The sequence below is a fragment of the Dromaius novaehollandiae genome, chromosome W (genome assembly GCF_036370855.1).
Source record: "Dromaius novaehollandiae isolate bDroNov1 chromosome W, bDroNov1.hap1, whole genome shotgun sequence".
NCBI classification, from domain to species: domain Eukaryota; kingdom Metazoa; phylum Chordata; class Aves; order Casuariiformes; family Dromaiidae; genus Dromaius; species Dromaius novaehollandiae.
Window position 1 is genome coordinate 26,144,173 of NC_088130.1, and position 24,971 is coordinate 26,169,143.

At 36.4% G+C, this 24,971-nt stretch overlaps 1 protein-coding gene across 2 annotated transcripts in view; it reads right to left on the reverse strand.

Annotated features, from left to right (window-relative positions):
- LOC112992405 (peroxisomal multifunctional enzyme type 2) overlaps window positions 1-24,971 on the reverse strand; it is a 69,485-nt gene that overhangs the window by 32,533 nt on the left and 11,981 nt on the right. For both annotated transcript variants that reach the window (XM_026115439.2, XM_026115441.2), the window contains exons 8-17: window positions 24,637-24,824; window positions 21,985-22,076; window positions 19,771-19,795; window positions 17,943-18,071; window positions 10,374-10,480; window positions 9,442-9,675; window positions 8,811-8,862; window positions 7,379-7,450; window positions 5,793-5,896; window positions 1,584-1,649 (exon numbers count right to left, since the gene is read on the reverse strand). In XM_026115439.2, the coding sequence (XP_025971224.1) occupies window positions 1,584-1,649; window positions 5,793-5,896; window positions 7,379-7,450; window positions 8,811-8,862; window positions 9,442-9,675; window positions 10,374-10,480; window positions 17,943-18,071; window positions 19,771-19,795; window positions 21,985-22,076; window positions 24,637-24,824 (1,069 nt within the window). The remainder of the gene's footprint in view (window positions 1-1,583; window positions 1,650-5,792; window positions 5,897-7,378; window positions 7,451-8,810; window positions 8,863-9,441; window positions 9,676-10,373; window positions 10,481-17,942; window positions 18,072-19,770; window positions 19,796-21,984; window positions 22,077-24,636; window positions 24,825-24,971) is intronic.

A 24,971-nucleotide genomic window follows, 5' to 3' on the forward strand; every position in this document is an offset into this window, starting at 1 on the left:
ACCAGCTTAGTATTACAAAGATTTTGCTATAATGTATGCTGAAGGCTCTCATTCTCTCTTGAAACCATTCCACTTAAGTTAATGAAACCAGAATCCATTTACTTTGCAATAGCCAAGTCTCCTAACCTCTGTATTATAGGGTCATTACCATCTTCTTTTATCTAATGAACTTAACATCGGATACACAGTAAAAAATATCTAAACATGAGAGTTTGAGACAAAGAAATTAAGATTACCCCGCAAACAAAAGGTTCACAGAAGTCATCTGGAAGTTGATGTAACTGGAATCAAATCCGATACAACCACGCAGACAAGAATTTGAACTAGGTCTCCAATATTCAAAACAAATGTTTTAACTACTAGGCTATTAAGGCAGCTGCATTTCATCTAATGATTTCTTTTCCCCACCACACCCTTATTTCCCAAGGAATAAAAGAATATCCTGGTTAAAGAGCCAGCTGCAAGAAAACATATTCTACTGTATTTAACCACCTCTCAAGAACGGGGCACTCTCTCACTGTTCACCATTTCTCACTCAGCTTGCTCTCTTTGATGAAACATATTCAGATGAGTGAGACATCCATGTCACCTTTATCTAGGCTGTGAATTTTAAGAGGCAGCAAGTACTTCAGTGGAAGAAATGCTGAGCTGAAATCTCTTTTCTGGTTTTAATTGCTGGGGCTAACTTTGACCTAAGGCACGTGAATCAGCTGGCGTTGTAACTTGCTGATAGTAACTGTCCTTCTACATTCTTTCAGCTTGCAGAACAGGGGCACAAAAATCCAATTTAATTTACCATATGGTGAAATAAGATGAGACTAAGTTGAATTACTATTACTATAATCAGAGACTAAGCAGACATCAGTTACCACAACTCAGCTGATGCTCTAAAAACTAGGAGCATGCCCAAAAGCTACTGACACCTCAACGTGACCAAGTTCTTTCGAAAATACTGTTTGGTGTCTTAACACTGGTAGCTCCTGATTTTCCTTTCTTGGTTGTCTGACACCTGCATTTGCTAACCTTCAGAGTAAGACATTTATTTACTCAGTTTTTTGCTTCTGGGAAGTAGTTGCCTGTGAACCAGTTGGGACTATGGGCAGAGGGAAACATATATGGACAGACATCTATCAGCTTTTCATGTTTTCCTGTCTACTTGCTTCTTTAACTTCCTGTATATGCAACCAGAAATTTAACTTTTTCAAAATAGTTTTTTCAAAACCACTCATGACTATTTTAAGTCACTATTTTAAGTACTCTTTGCTTGCACCATCTGTTGTAATAGTCTGTAAATTTTGTAAGTTTTGAACCTTTTTTCTTACTACAATAGAATATGAAACATTCATTATATACTTTTCCTCTGTACTATATAATATAATTAAAGCATAATAAAATTGTATCAGCCTTATGAAGAGAATTATCTTAGATAGTACTTTGAATACACACTATCATAACTTAACCTAGCACAAATTTTAGTTTCATTTTAGTACAACAGAAAATTTGAACTATTAGTGAACATCATATAAGGCTCCTTTCTCCAAGTAAAATGAACATTTTCACATCTTAAGCATGCAAAACCTTACCTGATCAGCTGTTGTGACATCAGAAAGCACAGCATCAGGGGGTCTCTTGGGTGGATTTACTGTTACCTAAAAGCAAAAGAGGTAGTATCAACATTTCACTGTAAAAATCTCTTATCTGTACCCATGCTAGAATCATTGTAAGGTATGTCTGAAGAGAAGTATTTCCAAAGCTGTTAGGGTTTCTCTCCCTGCCTTTTATATTTAAGGACAAATAGGAAAAAAAAATTTGTATGCCAAAAAAAGTCTCTTTTCAAGTTCATCTCTATAGAAGATGGTGATCCTGAGGCATCAGATCTGCCTTACAGTTACAAGTTCTAGCTGATCAGTTTCTTCCAAATGATCCTAAAAAGCCCAGGAAAGAATTATTCACCTCCAAAAATTAGTTCTCCAGTAAAACCAATGCTTCCACCTAGTACCAGTTTCCGCTTATATAAAGCGATGTTAGTGTTTTGGAACACAGCGTGAGAATGAAGCTTTTAAAATAATGCTTCAAAAAGCTCAATGGAATAAAAAAAATTTACTACCTCACTTCTGAACTATAGCACTTTAGGGCTTACAATAGCTTCCAGCTCTTCTTTCCCCCCTTCCCTTTGACTTTTTTTTTCCTTTTCTGTCTTTGCAATTACGAGTTGTATTTTAAGCCCTATGGCATTATAAAAAAGCCATTTCTCATGCAATCTACAGCTTTGTGGTTTGGTTTCAAAGCCTGTAAACTTTACCAACAGACTGCCAGAGAATATCTTAGATAAGCACAGAGACAAAATACCATAACCAATTTAAACTATTAAAGTAGCTGAATTTTTTTTCAGTCTTCATGGAGTTTCAAAGAAACAAAACAAAACAAAAAACACCCAACAAAAAGAAGAATAAGAGAAACTAGCTTAAACTAAAATTAGAAGAAGCAGCTTGACTAAGGATCCTACTTAATGGTAGTTTGTATAAGCTTTTCCTGGAATAAAAGAGAAATGGACAGAAATTAAAGGCTGAATAGTTTCACATCTAAATCCAGTAAAAGCTCTTTTCTATTTATTACAGCACAGCAAATCCACCACTTGGCTGGGAGGCTTAATAACATCACTCCTGCCACCTTTGTCACCTTGGAGCACAGCAACGGCCCTACACATCAACTCACGCATAAGCTGTGCAGTCAGCAGTAACAAAACTTAGCAGGTTTGATAACAGGACCACCATCTAAAAGGCTTTCAAAACACAAATGGCTTCCCTATGGATTTCCAGTCAGTTTAAGGAAAAATCAGCCTGACCTACTGAGTCCTAAAGAGGTTGAAACTAGTTAAACTTATGAATAAATTAAGGAAACCCCTTTGTCTGAGAGCATCCAACTCAGAGGAGAAACATAATTTACAAAAGGTGCTGCTCATGATAAACCTTAGATTGGAAATGTGTTCACCTTGGTTCTCCGATGCAATGAATCTGTAAAATGATAAAAAGACTCACTGCAAAATATGCCTGCTCAGTTCGGGACTTCTTTTGGCAGAGAGGGACATGAAGGATTTTTTTTTATTTGGGAAGGTCTGTGAAGACAAAGTAGGAAAATCTGTGGTTTGGAACTGGCTTCTTGCTGCAGAAAGGCTGCTGAATTTGCTGTCGCTGCCTTATCTTAACTAGATTGTGTATTTTATGTTTTCTTCTTTCACAAGAGATACTGTTGCTTGAAACATGCATTCTTTACATATTAAAATGTACAATAAAGTAATTTATATAGCATTCTCATCATTCACCAAAACAGTGAAGACATTATGGTTGCCGAAACTACAATATTTCACAAAAAAGTCCCAAAGCTGGACTCTCTGATGCCATCATTATAGATTAACAACACTTCATTCAACCACCTTTTTTTTTTTTTTTTTTTTTTTTTTTTTTTTTTACATGCACTATTATAAAGCTGATTACAGAAGAATTAAGGGTTCCATCGTAAAGAATATTATATTCCATCCGCAAGAATATTCTGTGAATTTATTATACTGGACAGAAGCTTCTCCCATTTCCCTTTGAAGCAGCATGCATCTCAAGATTTGACCTGTAAAGTTACATATGGGAAAACTTTTATATAATTGGTACATATTTAAGTAGAAAAAAACTTATAAATTTATAAATGTGTTATTATAAATTATTGAAACTATTGAGCTTCTAATACTGTAGGTCCAGCTGACTATTTGTTAGAGTACAGCCTCAAGGCTCTAGTCTAGAACAATGTTCTCTCATAGCTGGCCCTGCCCTTATAACCATTCTCTCCTTAAATACTACGTTTATATGAAGTAGCTGAATAGCTACTTCATGCATTTGGCCATACACACTATGCGTTCATGTGACACTGTTTGTCACCTGCCTCTCCCAAGATGCAGGAGTTCCACTCCAAGGGAAATAAGAACAATAATGTTATTTTGAGCTTTTTCTCCTCATGCTTTCCAAGCTCACACAAACTCTTAGACTTCTAAAGAGCTACACCTAGAGGTTTTTCCAGAAACTGCAAGCTCAAACCTAACATCATTTATCAGAGCATGCCTCATCAAACAAACTAAGCTTTTCATTAGCGCAAACATCTTTTAATAATAAACATATATTCACGTCTATTAGCACAGTATTAACACATGAAAAGCAATTTACTAATCAACATTAAATATTAACCATACCCTCCATATATGTACACCCAGAATTATCACTAGGTATCAGTTTATTTTTCAGTACGAATAGCAGTCACACACACACACACGCGCGAAATAAAATATTCTGAGGAGGAGCAGCAGAATACACTGCAATGCTAAACTGAGGAAACACAGATCATGTATTCCCAACTGGGGCTATGAGCTCTGAAGTAAAAGTGGAAACGCAGTCACCACAGGAAAGTTGAGATTGGTTTAAGCCAGAAAAACAGACTCTGTCATGAGCCTAGTTGGCACAATCCAACAGCCCAGGAGAAGGCCCCTAGACAAAGTCTCTACGATCTCAGTCTTCTTGTCATTCCCCTCCTTGCCCATGCTTAAACAATAGCAGCCAAAAATTCTGCTCTTACAGCTACACATAAGAGAGGTAAAGCTCCCAGAATGTTCTTGCAAACACCAAGACCTATAGATAAAGGTCATTTCTCTGTTCTTGTTCCAACCCAAGAGGTCTCTTGAAGATCATCGAGATCAAAAGTAGACTATAAAAATAAAACCTTTTTCCCAGATAGTTTCTAACAAGAAATTTATAGTTTTCATCATCAATTCACTTACGAAGATCTTGATTGGGAGCAATTAAATACAAAATCAAAACAGGCAATTTCTTTTGTTTGCAAAGCTTACATTGGGGCTTCCTAAAACCTAAAGTCAATATGACTCTCACCAAATTGGACAGTTCAGCTGATAGCCTCTTCAGCCTGACCTACAGCAGTAGGAGTTTAAGGACTTCAGTACAGCTCAGAGTATAACCTGAGGTAGCTTTTACTACTTTTATGGAATTAATTGGGTCAAATTTAGCTACTTCAGGTTACAGTCTGCTAAATGGTCTACTTCGAAAGGCCTTCTTCTACAAGATTTAATACAAATCCTGCAGACGAGCTTTCTGTCCACAACATTCATTCCAAATATATATCTTTCAATTTTAACTAATTTCTGATATTATTTTCTAATTCCAAGTTCATAGATGATTGCTAGTCATTTCAGATCCCTCAGTAGACATTAAATAGTGTCCTTCCTTCTTGGGAAGCAACGGAGTCTTCAGATAAGACTTGTTATTAACATATTATAGAAAGGATTAGATACTTACTGAGAAGCAGACAGCTTTTCCCAGATGTAGTGTGGTACAAGATACCAAAATACTGGTTTTCAAAGTCTTTATGGCTTTTTGGTTTATTCAGAACTAAAGCAACCCAACTTAATTTAGATTCTAAACATTTGCCAGACAGTCTCTCATTCTGTATGCCATTAGGACATTTAATATCTGTAATTTCAAATGTTTAAATGTAGGAATATCTAATCAGTAGCATGTTAAGGAATTCACTTTCTTTCCCAATTGTCAGAACCATTGGTTTTCCAGGCCCTGAACAGTACCATTCCCCTCAGACTCTTCCATGAACAGAACCATTTAGACTGAATTTGAGCTTGCAGGGCTACACTGCTCAAACGCTAGTTTATCATTTCTAGTTGATATAGCATACGTTTTTCTTGCAATATTAAGATGTTTTTTAAATATCAGTAAGCTTGAATTTACCTTGGCTTTTTCTGATGTTCGCTTTCCACCTAATCCTCCAGCTCCAACAAAAAACACAGTGAACTGATTATAACACAACAGCTCTTTTCCACAATAGGTATTCACTGAAAGACAACAAAAGAGGAGGGCTGTCTATTCCATCTTTGATCTTCGTTTCTTTTGTAGCATGGTAGATACATAGAGTTTCACTTCAAACATGCCAAAACTCAGTTTAACAAGTTACAGAACAACTCTTTCACCTTGCACCATTGCAAGTCAGTGCCTGACTACCAATGATTGATGACCTGTTTCAAGTAACATTATCATGAATTTTCTTTGTATGAAAACATTAAAATTAAAAAACGAGCTATCAAAATGCTGATGACATTCAAATTGTTAAAAGTATTTGACAACACAGGGCTGAAATAAATATTTATTTCAGCATTTCATACACCATTAGCAGTTTATTTAAATATGATAGAATTGTGCCATAAAATATGATGTATTAGAAGCTGTTAAGAATCCCTAGTGTGTAAAGCACATTACCAACTCATACAAAAAGCTGTACTAGTATCAGGTATGAAAAGAGCTCCAGAGCAAGCTTTAGTTTAAGGTCATATACTACTTCTTTTCGAAGCGAGTTTGGATTTGTTAAACTTCTTACGCTGAATCATTGAGATTGAGCTATTTCCAATTCCTGCCTACTCCACTACATTAAGCCTTAAACTAAAATTTACAATAGTGTTAATAGTGTTCATTTCCAGTTACAGAAGAAATTTAAAAACCACTAAGATTCTGCTCAAAAACAGAACTTCCACGTATTGCAGAAATAGACAGGCTTAATGTTAGCCAAATACAGAAGAAAAATACAACTAGAAGGAACAAAGAGATGGAGTAGAGAAAAGATCTTTTTAAAATTTTATCCATATATATACACACCACAAGAGTGTTCAAGATTCATTAATCTACTCTTACAACCTAATTTTCCAAATGGTTTTGGTATATCATGCCTACAAATACCAAAATTCAGCAAGTAATGACCTAAGGACTCTTATGGACATTCAGATCCTTCAACCTAGATACAAGAGGAAAGAAATACTTTTTATTTAAAATATATAAATGTATATTATAATATTTATATGCATATAAAAATAATCCAGGACAGGCTATTACAGAGGGCTGTTTCACCAATGAGACTAACAGCACAGCATACACACATGACTAACCTTTTCAAACCCTCCCTGACACACACCGCCTTGTTGAAGGGTGGCAGAATCTAAAACGGCTGCCTTCAAATAGGGCCAAGTACTAGTAATAAAGAAGTTGTTCCGTTTCCATGATGCAGTATTTCACCTATGTAGGCAGAAACCAAATTTCTTCTGAAATCTCTTTCCAAAAACAGTATTCTTGATTTCAGGACCTTAACTGCCTAAGAACAATGACATTATACATTACACAGCTATTGCAAATTAGCTCATTTCTCAGCTCTCATTGAGATTTAACAAGGTCTTTACTGTGGAAAGGCTGGCAGTAATTGTTAAAGCTAGTTAACATTAAGCCTGTCGAATTTAACTGCATGCTCTTAAAAGAAACATAAACCTTCTTACCATCTACGAGCAAGACTGCTCCTGAACCTTTGTCAAGTATATCAGCAATAGTTGAAACTGAAGTTAACTGCCCTGTAAGAGAACAAGAACACATAGAATGTTTTAAGATTTTGCTTCAACAATGAACTGTGCAGCGCTCTCTTTACGTTTCTTAACTAACAACAACAACGTGAATCTGGGAATCTTTGCAAATCTTGGTTTAGTGTAAGATTACATAGAAATTTATTACAAAATTAATGAAATTGAACATAGATGAGCATTTGAGAGTTTGGTTTTTTTGTTTTTAAATAGAAACTTGTTAGTTTGTGTATTCAGAGCTAACAAATTGCATTTCATATTCGAATATGTAATTAACTCTAAAGATAGCTCCTATCATGAGGAGTGTCCCCCAACTTCAAAAGTGTTGAGATGATTACAGTTCTACAGAGGGGAAGCTCAACTCAGGGGCTGGTACTAACTGATTTATGAAGTTTGGTTTTTTATTTTTTTTAAATGAGATTATTGTTGTAGAAAGATATGTAGGCATATATATAATCAGCCTATGAAATGGAGGCATGGGGGAAAAAGGACTTACTGAGTCCTCATCATCTATTATCAGACTGAAATGAATACAGCATTCACACATTTCCTTCTTGCTTATATAAAAAACATGATATTTATCGCTGGTTCATACTTTTTTATTCCTTTTCTACACTCTGGAAAAAACTTTTTTAAAAAACAAAAAAAAAAAATCTAAAGAAGAAAGCCAGACACATGCACACATCCTGAATGAGTCTAATAACCACCTGTCGAGTGCTGCAGTACGGGAACACATATCTACCTAGGAAAAGAGCTTGCTACCGCAGTAAATAATATCTTGAGAATTTTGACAGGAAGAACAAGAAATGTTTTCAAGCCTCCTCATCAAGACGTCCATTCCACCTTAGTATACATAATTTAAATCTTATCCTCTTAGAGGCACAAGGAGGCAACCACTGTCAAAGTAATTTCGGGTGAACATTACAAAACTACCGTGATACAACCTTACAGAAATAACTAAAAGTTCTCCTAGTTAATATCAAATGATAAGAGTAACAGCATGAAGCAACAGAACAGCATTTAGCTTAAATAATCAGTTTAAATAATCAGCTCATTTCTTTTCAGACCACCTAAAGAAAAAACAATTACAGATTTATTTTTATTACTTCAAAGATTAGGCATGAGTGTACTAAGTATACTACTGAAGGGCAATGCCTGATCCCACTCTTCCAAAGAGCAGAGCTTCAGAGTTCCTTCAACAATGCAACAGGTTGCCTCTATTCTCCCCCACCCCTTGCAAAAAGAATATGCAACAAATCCAGTTTGAAGCAGTGTGTCCCTATTTCCCATTTATAATGTCACTACAAGAAGTGTTGTCATAGTGACAAGCAAATTAGCCACACAAAGGACTGACCTGAGGTTGGTAATGGTTTATACAGCTCCAGATACTGCTCACCATGCAGCATCTATGTAAAGACAGACAATGCTATAACAATCAATTTAGTCTATTGCTTCTCCCATCACAATTAAAAATGAATGTACAGATATTTCACAAAGAAAACAAAAATATTACAAGTTTACAGAAGGGAATACATCTATATAGACAAATCTGGGAGTTTGCATACTGTAAGAACTTCACAGCCCACTAAGTTAAAAAGGCCTATACTACCTTTTGAACTGCTAGCAAAGATTACCTATAGCATATAGCTACTATTAGAAAACAGCATTTCTCAAAATAAGACTTTTTTTTAAATTTCCTCCCCAACAAAATATATTTTCAGAGCAAGATATAAGCTTTGGGGTTTTAATAAGATATATTTATAACAAGTTAGAATTCAACACAAAATTGGTTTATTAGCAGCTTAGGAAAACACAGCCTATACACGTGAACTAGGCGAATTACTACTTAGGAGGCAAGAATACAGAACACTAAGTTTTCCTTTCCTAGAAGGAAGTGCACTTATAAATATTATAAATATGCTAATTGCCATCAATTTATAATTACATAAAGCATAGACAAAAATAGTTACCTAATTCTTTCATACCTTTGTGAAATCAATATTTAGTCCTGGAAGAGAAGGAACACCATCAAAAACTGAAGTCTGAGCAGGAATGACTCCAAAGCTAGGTAAACAGCAGAACTCTTCACTTCCTTCAAAGAGAAATTTTAGGTGATCTGGATCCTTAGTCGACATTCCCACACCAAGAGCATATAGAATAGGCTCTAAGTGAGTATACGTATACACCTTGGTAGCCAATTCCCGGCCAATAATGTTTGCCTAGAAATTAGAAGTTAGCATAAAATAAAACTTGGTACTCTTTAATATTGCACGCGTATTCTTCCTACAATTCTCATATCAAACAATTAATGTTTGAGCATTTTTTTAAAAGTATAGTCACATGTAAACGTGCCATGTAAACAATAAATATACTGTAACACATTACTGTATTTGTTGCAGTGCAGAAAACCCTATCACAATGCATCACAGCTTTCTGCAAGCAATCTACTTCAAGAATAAATGGTATAACTTCACATGGCTCAGCTCCCAGCCATGTTATAAGTATCTTTTGAAAACCAACCATGAGTGAAATAATTAACACTGTAATAAAATTAGGAAGAGTAAAAGTTAAATATATATAAAAAAGGAGAGAGAGAACAAAAAAACGAATTGCCTAGCAAGCCCCCGCTCCTGTTTCTGAACAATACCCTAATTAAAGATGCTTGCAGAATTTACAAGCACTTGTATCAAAGAGATTCAACATATTTAACCTCAAGAGTTACACCATCGATGAGAAAAGTGAAGAGTGGAGTCTGGAGATGTTTCCTATTCTACCTCCTCATTTCACAGTTTAAACCCACCTTTCTTTCTTTTTGCAGACAGCAAGCCAGAGTGGAAGTTGATCACCAATAGAATAAGCTTCTCTGCTGAAGGTTTTCAGATAGCTATAAGTATGCCTTGTAGAAAGAGGTACTTACAGTGTCAACAGCTGAAGAGATGACTGAACCAGAGCTTGTGGAATGCATAGAAACATTTCCTTGAGACTCTATCTGACTTAGAGCATCATTCAAAACATTTATGGACTCTAGAGAAAGGAAGGGAAAAAAAAACATTTGAAAATAGACAGAAATAAAAGGCTACAATCTGACATGCCACAAACATGCAAGCAAATGAGCCTTAGCTTGGTACTTCTCAATTCATTTTTAAACACAATGAATATATACCTACAAATTGAGCATCACGCTGCATTTTACAGGCATCTATGCAGTTGTTAGTGATAAGCAGTCTCTACACCTGTTCCATCAGTTCTGCGCCCAGTAGTCAACTATGACATATTTATTTCAAGTGCTTGAAACACAATTCATGCTACACAGCAACAGTTAAGCCAAGTGAAATACATCAGCAATTATTTGGTTTCTTTTACTCCCAGAGCCATGGTATTAAGAGAAGATAATGAGCATTATTCTTCAACTGTCTCAAAAATTAGCATCTGAAAATTAGCCCACCTTTCCCTATCTTTAAAATTATTTTCAATACAAGTAACTGGGCATCTCTTCTGGCGGTTATCCTCTTTCCTGAACCACACTGTAAAGAAAATCCAACTGAGGCTTGAACAATGTCAAGATTACAAGAGATGATGCATAGAGGAGATACAGAGCTCAGCCGTGGTAAATGCAGGCCATCAAGGACATTTGTCTCCTTGAAGCTCAAAATGGATAAAGTCAATACTGAGCATTCTGGTGTCGGACAGAGTCAGACAAAGTGGTGAAAATCACGCACAGAGGAAAAAGTGTTTAAAGGAAACAGAGGAACTCATTATTTAACTACTTTTGCCTGCTCACTTCCAATCCATGGGTGCCCATCTCAGTTTCTAAACTCATATCCCCATATTGACTTCCATCGACCCTGAGGCTCCTACCAACTGTGCTTCTCTCTATTGCACAGCATTCTTCTAAATATCCCTCAAGCTAGCTGCATATTTTCTTGTAGATTTCTGATTTCCTAAACTTCAATTTGCTTCCCAATCTCGCTGCCAGTAGCACTGTAACGTTTTATTTGTGGCCTGAATCTCATGAAGAAGTAGGAACATCTACCAGACAAATGTAAGGTTGTAGCCACTTCTGCTAAAGACAAGCTGTGGCTTTGCGTACAAACGCTGTCATTTTGCATAAAGCAAAATGTGCAAGATATAAGAAAGCTGTAATTGATAAGAACCCTTTAAAAGGAAATCCATCATGAAATGCACAAAGGAAAGGCAATACTGAGCTGCTGGGAGAAGAAATAGACTGCTTCTCCTACTCTTGCAAGGGTACAAGAAAGGCTTTAGAAAGACATTGCCTTAGAATCTTTAAGGGAAAGGTTTTGATTTCTGAGTAATTCTCAATGTTTCCCTCCTTTTTATGTCCACGACCCATTCTGCATGCAGGGAAATAATCATCATTTTTAATGGTGAAATCACAAAAGCAGATTACCAGTATATATTTTACATGCAATTACATACATTAAGACAAACAGTAATAGCACAATCAGTAATTTAAAGTATGCAGAATGCTGCAATCTCCTGTATAAGCAGTCTTTCTTCCAGAATACATGACATGACCGGACTCTCAAAATGGCTACTTACTGAGTATACGGATGAACATTACAGTTATGTGTTGGGAGTTACCCTAACTCTAAAAGGCTTCAGCAGAAATGGTTTTTAAACTTTGGCCTATGGCTATATTTGTAATCAGCAACAGTACTTGACCTGGACCATATCAGAATCATTTAAGCAAGAGTCTTGCTGCTTTTCAAAGCATATTTATGCGGAAAGAGCTCTCTTTTAGGATGGAAAGTTCTTTCAAGGATTCCTGGGTTTATTTCTTTACATCCATGATAAAGACATCTAAAGCATGAGACGTGTCTATGGCTGTAGACTCAAGCTTCTTGAGAGATTTCAGTAGAATGTGTATGTTACGTACACATTTATGTTCCAAAGTGGTCTTAATAACTTTGACATCAACACCATTTTTAAAAAGAAACCTTTCAGGCAACTTATAGGGGCATAAGTAAGCTACTAGAATATCACCAACTACAGGTAAGCAGGGAAAGACTTTTTTTTTCTTTTTTTTTTTTTTTAAGAGCAAAGAAAAATGTTGCTTTCTTTTTTCCTGAGCTATTAGCTTACTGGACTCTTCCAGTCAAGAACCCACTACTATATTTCCTTCATCTTTAAAAGGCTGCAGGAGTAACATGTGACTGATGTGCCTCAACATACTAATTCACTTCGGTCTTCACTGGCCTTCTGCTGCCTGGTCTAATACCTGTAGCATTAAACTTACAGTAATATTCTAGTAGTTGACCAGATATGAAACCTTTATGTGAGGCACGGTTACAATTTCAAAGAAGGGGTAAATTAGATCATTGTATTAAATACTACAAAGGTTAAGATCAAGCCCATTGTTATGAGCTACCAGCTTGCCAAGAAAAAAAACGAAGTGTTATGAGTTACCAGCTTGCCAAGAAAGAAACGAAGTATTACAAATTCATGAAGCAGTAACTACTTGCTCCACATAAATGTTTCTCTGCTTCTGGTTGCAGTATCTTGTGGTTGTCAGTAATAAATGCAGAGACATAAAACACTCAGATTGTGAATTCGTGCCCTTCAAGTTAGGAAGCGGGTTTTAGGATGGTTCACAGAGTCTTCATTTCTTCCTTTTGTGCATTCCTTCTGTGTATTGAATGTAAAAGAGGGGGAGGGAAGCATAGAGTGGTACACTATCATGAGGTTTCAGTCATGTAAACACAAAAGGAAGCCTGAAGTCAAAGTTTCATGAGCAAACTTAAATACGACAATTTCTACTTTTCAATACCTGACTTGACAAGACAAGCGAGGTTCTTTCAAGATCCAAGAAAGAGCTTGGGATAGGGGTATAATCTTCTCAGAAACAAAAGCAGCAGGAAATCTTTCTATTGATTTTGTCATTGTCAATGTTGATTATTAATCGTTCTATTATCAGTGAATTCTAAAACCTTAAATGTTCACTAACCCAGCACGGTCTGCTACTATAGAGCAAATTATGAGCAGACAGCAGGAAAAGAGTCACCTGAAGAAGCAAGATTGAGCATAGCCATAGCAAAGCCTGGCTCTTTCCAAAGGTATTCCTCTCACTTTCTAATCTGGGGACATTGTATATGAACCATATCCCTAAAGTATGGAAGAAATGGCATCGGTGCTTAACACTTTTTTTTCAAACAAAGGAAGCTGAAATTGAAGCTGGAACAATTTTCATCTCATGCAAAGTTCTCATTTTTATATACACACACACATATATGTACATACACACCTCCCATGTGTTTTATATTAATTTGCTCTACACTAGAAGTCAGCCTTTGAAATCAGCCAGAAGTCAGTCAGTGTGAATACTCAAGTTGTTTTCTGTACCTCTGCAGCTTCTAAGAGAATTAAAAATGCACATGAACACAAGAGCTTGATAGAGACCTGCTAGATTCAGCTAAAACTGGCTAGCATGTTCAAAATTAAGGGGAAGATGGAGGGTAAGAGGTATGACTCATACAGGGAGCAAAGGACACAGAACACTGACAGAACTAGTTCTGTTTTCTTAGAAAACAAAAACTGCTAAACATCTGTGCAATCAATACATAGTACAGTACACTGTATGTAGTACGCAGCCTGCAACACGGGGAGCTGTCTTCCACCTAACTATCTCAGAACATAACTTGCTTTCTCCCTTTGGGTAATGGGAAGAAAGACTAGGACACAAAAGCAAGTAGCACCCTGTGAAGGCAAGGCCTACCAGACCTAGCTTTGACTTAGAGGAAATACAAGGAGGCAACATGCCCATGTGCAGTGGGTCTGATAAACAACTGCGAACTATTGCATGCACAGCACACATTCAGAAGCTCTTGTATCACATCTAATCTGGTCTTTCCGTGCATGCACTGGTGCAGGGGTCCAGGACCTCATACTATCTCAAAACATGCAATTATGTTACCATGACAAATTCATCAGCTGAGCTACAGCCAACTGCAAATGAGAATTTGATCAATCCCTCTCTAGTAAAGGCTCGGCCAAGCCACATTATTCTGCAATTGCTGCTGCCTAAGGGTGCACACGGAGTTCGTTACAGTGGCTCAGCTGACACACAGAAACTTGGAAAGCCACTGTAACGTGACTCTGTGTCTTAACCCTAAGGCTTCAATTATGCGCTGCTTATTTTCTTGGAAGATTCCTAGCCATTTCTGAAGCAGTATAAAGTAAGTTAGAACTATGAATTCAGTTGAATTATTAGCAAGAAAATTATTAGCATTACCATCCATATCAGGCAAAAGCTCTAACATATAAGGCAGATTCATAGCTGCCTTGGAGGCAGTGCCGCTTTCACATTGGATTAAATACACTGTTATCTCCTCAATCCTGATACAAGGAACAGAGGAGAATGCACATTACAGTAAAACTAAATCCTCAATTTCTATGACTTCCTGAGGCCTAAATTGTCACATAGTTTGTTTTCAGATTTCTCTTTTGTTAAAAGGACATAACGTAGTGAAGGTATATGTAACCGTATCTTTTGCTAGTTAAACAGGACTATAACTGGAAATGTGTGGAAGCAGACAGGAACTGCCAGAACTTCTCCATGTACACCAAGGACTAAGCTTGTAGGAAAGAACTATAGAGAACATCCAAAGACACCTGAGGCACTAAAACCAAAATGAAGAGGTGTGCATAGTCAGTTATTCACACCAACTGTGGCAGAGAGATTTTGAGGTGGGACGTTGGGGGCGGGGGGGGGGGGGAGGAAGAGGCTTGCACAATCAGCAGCTGCTCATGCAGAAGGATGTAGGAGAACTAGCTACAGGAATGATTGCTTTATTGAGCACATCATCATGATATCTGAGAAACTTCCACAAGTTACTGAACTAAACATCAACTGCCAAATCAAGTGACAACTAGCTATTTCCTGTTCATGAAAATTGCATGAACCTTATACACAGCAAGAGCTGTTTAGCTTTCAGTTTATATCAAGGGAACAAGCTAAACCCAGAAACTTTAGAAGTGCTTAAAAAAGTTACAGAATGACAGAAAGAAGGGGGAGGGAAAAAAAATTTCGGATCTTCTTAATCAGACTGTTTTTAAGAATCCAATCATTTAATTTCTTAAAGGATCACTACTAATACATGAAGATGAGATCACACTTCCTGTCAGCCTTCAAAGCTCAGGGTCTCCAATAGCTGAAATATACAACTGCAAACATGCTCTGGTTCAAACACTGAGTAAGGGTTGCTAAACAGGGCTCTAAATACATTATCATCCATAAATCAGATATTGCGCATTTAACTTGTTTATCCTAAAGAGGATGACTTGTCCCTGTGCTTTCAAAAAAGAAAATTCTACATAAAAAAAAGTACAAAATATATCCAAGTATTCAGTTATACACGATTGTTACAGATGTAGGAGAAATTACCTTTCAAATAACACATGACAGTCCTACTTTTTGTAATCTAGAAGGAATTAAAGTCAAAATGCTCTTATCAGTATGCTCAAATTATGAATCAAGATTAACAACTCTGATTATAGGATTTTCTAGCAAATTACAGGCAAATACTTTATCTAGTTGTATTTTTTATAATTATACATAATGGTTAGTACATCATTGCTCTTCACAGCAAATTACTTAATGCTGGTAATAGATTTTAATGAAATCTTCTGAGAGAGTTTGAATTTGCAGATATTAGGCATTGTAGCTTTTCATTTTTAATGCAAGTACTCTAATTAGTTTTCTTTATTTAACAGTCAAATGCCTATAGGCGATGAAGTAGAAACTCTCATAGTAGGAAAAACTTTTAATGTAGTATTTAAAAATTGTATCTGATCAAATAATTTCTTCAGCATTTTGCTCAATTCTTCTGCTATTTCTTACATATAAGAAAATAATTAAAGGGTTTTCATTCAGACTAGCAATACACCTCTGACTTGATGTCACTGAAAGGACAATGCTATATTTTGTCTAAGTTTATAACAGCACAACAGCTAAGGTAGGCTATCTGCACAGGGAACCTATGCTAAGGAACCCTTTACAGATTCCTGACTATAGAAATCTGCTATGTTGTCCTGTAAGCACATCTTTTACTTCCTAAATCTAAAGTCCTGTTCAATTTTTGGTCCAGAGGGCAACAAGAGACAGATGTAATCTATCATATCCAGTGTTTAACCTGAAGTGACTTTCAATGGAAATTTCCATCTACAACATTTTTCTGCTTGCAATACAAAAATATAGTAGTACAAGTGACAGGGTAGAAGACAGAAATTAAACTGGAATAACATTGTTGTAAATGTCATCCCACAGTTGGAGAGAAAACATTTAGAAGTTGACATACATTTAGAAAAGGGACATCTGTAAGCCAAAGATGAGTGAAAACAAAATAATGAATGTGATGCAAAACTACTGTACAGTTAGCCACATTACCAACATCTGAGGAAAAGGCCAAAGAGTCTACTCTTCTGGTTTTGTTTTATGCATCTAAAAAATATATCCCTTCTGTTTCTATAAATCCTAGGGATTTCAAGACAAACTGCTTAAGCATCTACTGTGTTTTCTGGCAATCTACAGATCTTTGAAATTCAGCTGGCGTTGAATATAGGGATGCCTCTTTCCCTCCTTCCCCAATCCCCTTGTAAGCTGGCATTTCCTGATTTGGCAAATACTCAACCCTTCAGCTAAATAATCACACGCGTACTAAGAACACACTGTCAGGGATATTAAACACCTGTAACTCACACTGACAAATTCTGAGGGTAACTTTTTGAGAAGTCTCGGAAAGCAGTGGAAAGGCTGTGGAATAGTCTGTATGGTTTAAGAACTATGACAACGATGGTTCTAAATAGAGAGAGACCTAAGACACAGAGAGAAAGAGAAATCTTGGAATATGAAAGAGAAGCAAGTACAGCAGCAGGAAAGGTCAGAGTCATTTTGGCAAAAAACAGAGACAAAGAGTGAGAAGGAAGGAAGAAAAGAAGCAAAGCACTGCCATAATGAGACAGTCACTTTGGTCACCAGCAAAAGAGTTGGTGCTATCCAGGAAAAGGAGGCAGGGAGGAAAAGCTCTCTTGCTGTGTCACACCAGTTGACTCCTTAACCAGACATTTTTGGTATGGAAATGTCTAGGACTAATTTCAGGATTCCACGACTGAAAAGAACATACTGTCTCTTAAAACATTGCTTCTACCTAAATTTGGGTCGAATAAAATAAAACACTGCCTATAATTTGGCTGTAATACATAAAATAACACCGAATTCACTTTACTGGAAAACTCTTAAGGAGAAAGATAAGCTGTCTTAATTTTAAAAATGGGAACATATAAGTAGCTTTAAAAAGATCTGACTCTACTGAAAGAACAAATGATTAATGTTGCACATACACAGAAGAATTAATTAATTTAGTAAACTTCTTATTTAAAGAAAAGTTTCAGTAAAAGTCTGTCAAGAAAGTAATCTCTTGTAATCTTTGCTCGCCCAAACTATCTACATTATCAAAGCCTTCTTTACCTTGGATACTCCTGGGTTTGCTGGCATTATCAAAGTCACAGACCTTCTCCCATTTATCTCTCACTGCTTCAGGAGTCATTGGCTGATTCTTTCCTCTGACAATAGCACCCAAGGATCGTTCCCAGCGCACTAATAAAAAGAATAGAAATGGGAGACGTTGACCAGAGAATTCAAGCTGGTTATCACAGTAAAAAATGAAGAAACTTTTAGTTTCTTTAGAGCACTTTTCATCTAGGCCACTACTTGCAAGTCTGCGGAGGAAAGGAACAGCTTAAAAGCTCTCCAATATAACTCACCGGTATCACTTTTAGTGGAACTAAGAGGGCTCACCACTTTTTACTAATGCTTAGAAAAGCAATAGCATTGGTTTTAAATTTCACTAAAGCCAACAACAGACTGATTGCTCTTCAGAAATATTACATCAGGTTTTGGATCCTGTCCAGCAAAAAGTTACAGCCAGTTTGCATCTAGAGACATTCTCTTCTGACATGATTTTGACTACTGCTGCTCAGGATCTTCTGAAAGTCTTGGAAAACTATAGGGAAAATGTGAAAACTGCCTGTTTTCTATTAAAGAATGTTTATACAGTAGTCAGCATCTCCAAATTGTTTCCACAGTCATATCTCAATACTGATACTTTAGAGAAAGTTACTGGTAAGATAAACATGAAACCAGTTCTGGAAGAATATCGATTTCCTAGATCCCAGTTAATCCTTAATCTTTTTTTTTTTTTTTCTCTCCCAATTAGCAATAAGTAATGAATAAGGCCACACTTGTACTCAGACAGAAACCAATACAATGATGAAAAAGGTTCTTTTCTTCTGACCAGAGATGAGGAGGAGCCAGAGATTTTCACCTGTATGAAAACTCTAGTCCTCATGGAGCACAACAGGAGGTTTTACACTGCTGCTCCAGTTTAACCTGTTTAATATGCTACCCCAGGAAAAGCTGTCCAGAGCCAGTTCCAGTGCCATCAGAACGTTCATAGTCAGTCAGAAATAGACAAAACTCACTGCTTTTTCGAGTGTGTCTGTGTGTCTGTGTGTGTGGAGGGGGATGTCCCTTTGAAAGAAGGGGGAAAAACTTCTTGAATTTAATGGTCCTACTTTTCAACCCACACTAATGCTGATGGTATTCATGTAGGCTGGAAAGTCCTTACTTTAAGAAAATAATACTGACTAGGTTCCACATACTTAGAAGAAGAGTTAATGAGTTTTCACACACTCAAATAAGTTTCCCATCTGCTCAGCAGTCACTAGTGCCTGTGAGTATTCTTTCCTCTCGTATTTAAGCTAGTTTCTGGAGTCACTCAAGGACAATTCTTAGCTGGCACAACTACTAGTAATTAAAAGGCAAGTTGCCTCCAAACATCAATGTACATCACTAATATTTTTGTACGAGTGGTGAGGAGCTTAAAAAGTCTGCTTTACTAGGATCAGTGATCAGTGGAACTCTTATACCATTAAAAATAGAAGTAATCAAGAAAGGGCAGCATGTATATGCCACAGGAAAAACAAAACAAAACAAAAATAAACACACTTCAAGATATTGTTAGCATACAAAAGTTAACGCTACTTAGGCAGATTTTCAACTACTGTTAATCAGTTCAAAGCATAACACAGCACAATACAGAGTTTCACAGTATCCCATTTGTAGTGAAATTTGTCCCTTTTACTTAATATAAGTAGCCCCCACAGAACCCTGGGTTTTCCCAAATATTCTCTCCTAAACAAACTGTCTTGAGTAGAGGTAACTACAAAAATAGGCTGCATAATTTTGTTGCCAAATGAAAGCTCAAAACCAACCTTGCAACACCCCAAACACTTACATTTTCCAATCCATCCGGCTCCCACCTGCCAAGAAAGAAAATCATCAGCTTATCATGTGTTACTAAACAAGGTTTTGGTGAAACAAAACTATACTTCAGAACAAACTGAATACAGTGAAGTTTCTGAAATGCTGCTAATAGTAGCTTTAGTTAAGCACTGGAATAACAGCAATATAAAATTTCAAGAACAAGACACTGATGGCAGATAACTACTTTCATCTAATTTATGAGGTAACATTTTGATGAGTGTGCCCATATGCATTCCATAACTAGGTAATTCATCCTTTTTGCAAGTTGCTTTCTGTGTGTTTGAATGAAACACAAGCTTCATTTTGAAGTAGTTGCTCTGGTACCTTTTTAAACATGTAGACTTAAATAAAATAATTGATTTTTTTTTCCCCTAAGGTTTTTTCGGGAAGGTGGGGGAGCAAAAGCAAAGGTTATAATCCCTTCTTTTGGATACTGAATAAAGCATTAATAACATTATGTTAACAGTACATTAGTACTTACTTAAATAACTACAGGTACAACTTAACCACAAACGTAACATATGCAGACCTGTCCTAAGAAAATACATGCTTTTGTTTTGAAGAGATTCAACTTGGATTGTTCTAACCACTTCCCATCAAAACTACCTTTGGAATTGCACGTATATGTGACAAAACCACTGGCACATTCTTTCCCTTCACATATCCCTTAGCAGCATACAGGAGCCTTCAGAAAATGAATGCATACGTACCCTACTGAATGACAAATATGCTTTGCGTATACAGAGCAGGAGCGACAATTTAAACACAAAACAAATTCCAGCATAAGTGGATAGACCCCCAAATTTTAAAACAGCTGATACTAACCACAGAGAAACTATGACAGATGGAAAGACAATGCTCATGTAAGGAAAGAGGCTTTCAGACCAGCAGAAAGCTAAGAAAGCATATTATATAGCATACAGTTACTGAATTATGAAAAACAGCTCCCTCTTATTACTTTAGTTCAAGTTTAAGAAGAGTTATTTTTGCATGGAATCAGAAAACACAAATCCTGAGTTAGCTGCTATTCCACACTTTGTGCTTTAAATGTTTAAAAATGCATTACCTGTTTATTTCAACATCCCCCCCCCCCCCCCCCCCCCAAATTCTAGACTTGAGAAAAGAATCAGAACTATATTTTTAGAGACTGGTGAAATTTTAATACTATTTGGTCAATACCATTTAAGACCAAGCCACTGCGCTTTTTGGCAACCATAGCAGGGAACGCATCCTAGGTTGTGTCAAACATATTGTGTGTTATTTTCTATAGAACAGAAGCTTCCCAGGCAAGAACCACTAAAAAAACCTTAAAAAAGCGGGAAGGTGGAATAGCTTGTCAAAGACTCTTTTCTCATTTTTTACCCCTTACCAAAAAAAAAAAAAGAAAAAGAAAAAAGAAAAAAAAGGAAAACACAGAGGTATTTACAAACTAGAACTTATTCTGGAGAAACCTACAGTCCTCTACCTTAAAATACTTTTCTTCCCTTTTACCAGTCAGTGGTAAAATCTCACATGATTTGGTAGATTTGTTATTATCACAAAGCCAAGAAAATATTACTCCAAAAGACTACAAAATAAGGTATTTAAGGAAACTACCTAGAAAGCACATTTCCTATGAAAGGTGTCAAACTCCTAACCATAATGCCACACCACTGTATTTCACACTGTTTATGTACAGTTCAAATTACATGTGTAGCTTATGAACGTACTGTAACCTTCCAGATAAATGCATGTTAATATGTTAAAAATGTATTGTTACGGATGAGGGGGACAGAAAACAGCATATAAATAAACAAAGAACCTTATACTAGAGAAGAGAGGAAAAGAAGAGCCTGTCTTAAACAACTAGATCTAGCTGGCAAGCGTAATGCATTATTGGAGAAGTGTAAGATTTTGGTCTGCTTTAGATTTAAAAAAAAAGTTACAATAAGAATTTTAACAACTGGTAACATTCTGAGCAGACATCAGCAATAGACAAGTTTGCTACTGCCTGGCATACTTGTCATATACAAAACAACAAGGTAAATACTACTCTCTATGCTGAGTATGCAGTATACAATCCACATTTTGTGGCCATTATATTCAATATATTATATTGAATCTCACACGACAATTCAGCTTTAGCAAGAAGTTTAGGGTAAAGTAAATCATTAATTTCCAGCAGGCAAGAAAAAAAAAAAATTACCTCAAACAGACTGCCATTCTCCTGACAGCTCTCGTGACAAAGCCAAAGGACTAAGGGAGCAACATACTCTGGTTTGAAAGCATCAACCATATCTACAATAAATGCAGGGCAGGGGAAAACGAGGAGAAAAATAAAAATCATACAATAGAAATATGATATGATTTCACCAAATTATTACTCTAATACTTTCTGATCATCACTACAGCCGGGCAGTATTTACCAACAGAGTTTAGCAGTGAAAAGAAAGAACAAACAAAATGAAACATTTGAAGATCTGTTAAATCTGAACGACTTGTGATAGGTGTATATTTCCTCTAAACCTGATCACATTGGCTCTGACTGAGAAAGATGAAAGACTGTCTCAGTGTTGGGAACACCATAATATTCAGACAGCAAAACCAGGTAGCTGCCTAAACTCTCAGCTGAGGAAACTTAGGCCAAAGCTTAGACACTCCCAGCTGACCGGCAACATGAAACGAGGACAAGCCAGCTGGACATAAGCCAGACAGAGCTGTACCTGAGCAACTTTCATTTCAATCTGATATTCAGTTATGAGTAAGAAGGAACATGGGAAGAATTGCAGCTGCTGAATATTTGAGAAGTAACTCATTTGGAAGTGACACATTCCAGGACTTCCAAATGAAGTACTGGGAGTGATCAGCCATGACAGATTTATATATTAATTGATTTTTTGGATTTTCACTGTCATCTGGAACAAAAGAAAAAAATTTTGAAAACTAAGAAACTGTCATATAGCAGAAATGTGATTTTCCAGGCAGCTCTTATCAGATATTCCATCAACTTTCTGAAAATAGTAACTAGATTTGTTTAATTTCCTTTATCAGGTTTGAAAATATTATTGTTTCAGCAACAATAGATACATAGCTGTTCTTCAGCTAATAGTCATTTAGCATTGTAGCATTTTTAAATATACCCTAAGAAATGACAGAGAATAGCATTCAAGAAATGAATGCTATTTCTTAATAGCAGACTTGAAGTAATAGAAGTTCATTTTTAGAACTTCCATGAAGGTAACAAGAGACAGAACTTCATTTAACATGAAGTTATACTTTGTAACTTCGTAACTGCACCACAAAAGCCTTAGGCTTTTCTAAAGCATTTCAATTCATGCCATACACCCTTCTGTTCCAAAAATTAGCACTGACCTGTCATCACTAATTCTATTAATCCACTGTTAAATTGATTAAGAAATTGCTGATAGAAGTTAAAAAAAAAAAACAAAAACAAAAACACACAAACACACTACACAGGAGATGCAGATTGCATTTATCCTACTAGCAAGAACAAAACTAAAATGGACCAGAAGTTGAACATACACAACTGTTGCAATGCTACAGCGCAATTGCTTGCAAACATCTAAGTATCCATAACAGGAAAGTGCTGACTATGATCCCAAGGACAAATCGATAGGACTTATGAAAATAATTTTCGAGTTCTAGTGCCCAAATCTTTAGGAGTAGCTGAAAAAATTGGGCAGGAGGGAAGAAATAAGTGATTAGAGCAATAACAAACTGTCCTATAGGGAGACATCAGGATCTCACTCTTAAACATGACCAAGAAGGAAAAATCAGGAGGTGGTTATCATCACTGTATGCAAACATTTTCAGGCACAAAGATATTCCAAGTACTGAACTTAAAAAGCCAGCGTCTGCAGGCTTGACATATCTGACACTTACTTACATAAGTGAAATAAATCCCCGGAACTGACTACCTATGGAGATACTGGGTTTTCCAATCGCTTGAATTATTTAAACCTAAAATAGAATACTTTACAGAGAACTTAGTCAAACAAAATCACTGCATACACCCATGCATAACTGTACAAAATGTATTAGTCTTTGCTATCTTGTATATCAATCTGGAAAATGTAATGGTTCCCCTGATTTCGAACTCTGCCTAACACTAGGGGGAAAAAGCAGGGGAAAACAAACATTGAATAGGGCTGATTCTAGAAGACTTCTTCAAAGCACGTTCTTTTTACAGAGGCTTCTCTCTGAATTCTTTGCATTTCTTTTGATCGTTTGCCAAAACAAATAGTTGATCTACTTATCCTAAATTTACACTTTACACACAGCTCTGTCTTGCACAACATTCTCCATACTGGCTTCTTAGTGCAGTTCTCTGTTAAAACCTGTTCACATATTTAAAGATTAGTAACTGTGCAGTTCAGAAATACCCAATATATCAGGCATCTGTGTTCATCATCATCTCCTGCTGCTCCTGGAGCCAAGGACTACATACATGAGATGTTGTGCAAAATAAGACATTTTGCAATCAGATGATACCATAACAAATGTAGACGCCCTACGAATATATCTGATTCCATACCTACTGCAACAAACCTTTCCACTGCCTTAGGATGATCTTAAAAGAGGCTATAATTACAGAGCATTGCCATATGCAATTGTTTTTGTGAACTACAAAAATTGCTTTGTATCTTATGACAGAAAATAAGAATTTCTAACACCACAAAACAGGGAAGTTGGCAGTCCAAAGAAAAACAGAAGGACATTAGGAACAGCAAATTAACAGCTTTTGAAATATAAAGGATTTACATTTTGTAATTGATAAGAGGGCCACGCTTCACCTCACTGAAAAAATGTCAGTACACATCAACCTTAAATAATTCACCTTGTGGCATGATAGTCTGGGTCAGCCTGGATCCAGCAGTGGGTGCAATTGTGTTGCAGTGGATGTTGTATTTCCGGCCTTCAATTGCAATTGTGTTTGAAAGACCCAAAAGGCCAAGTTTTGCAGCACTGTAGTTTGCCTGACCAAAGTTTCCATATATTCCAGCGGCTGAGGAAGTCATAATTATTCTTAGGGAAAGAAAGATGGGGCGGAAGGGAAAAAAAAAAAAAAAAGTTAAACATTCTCTTCAAGTTGTTTACTTACGCATGACACTATTTTCTGGCTTTGATACTGTATAGTCTTCATATTCCTGCAAATGAAAACATGTAAATAAG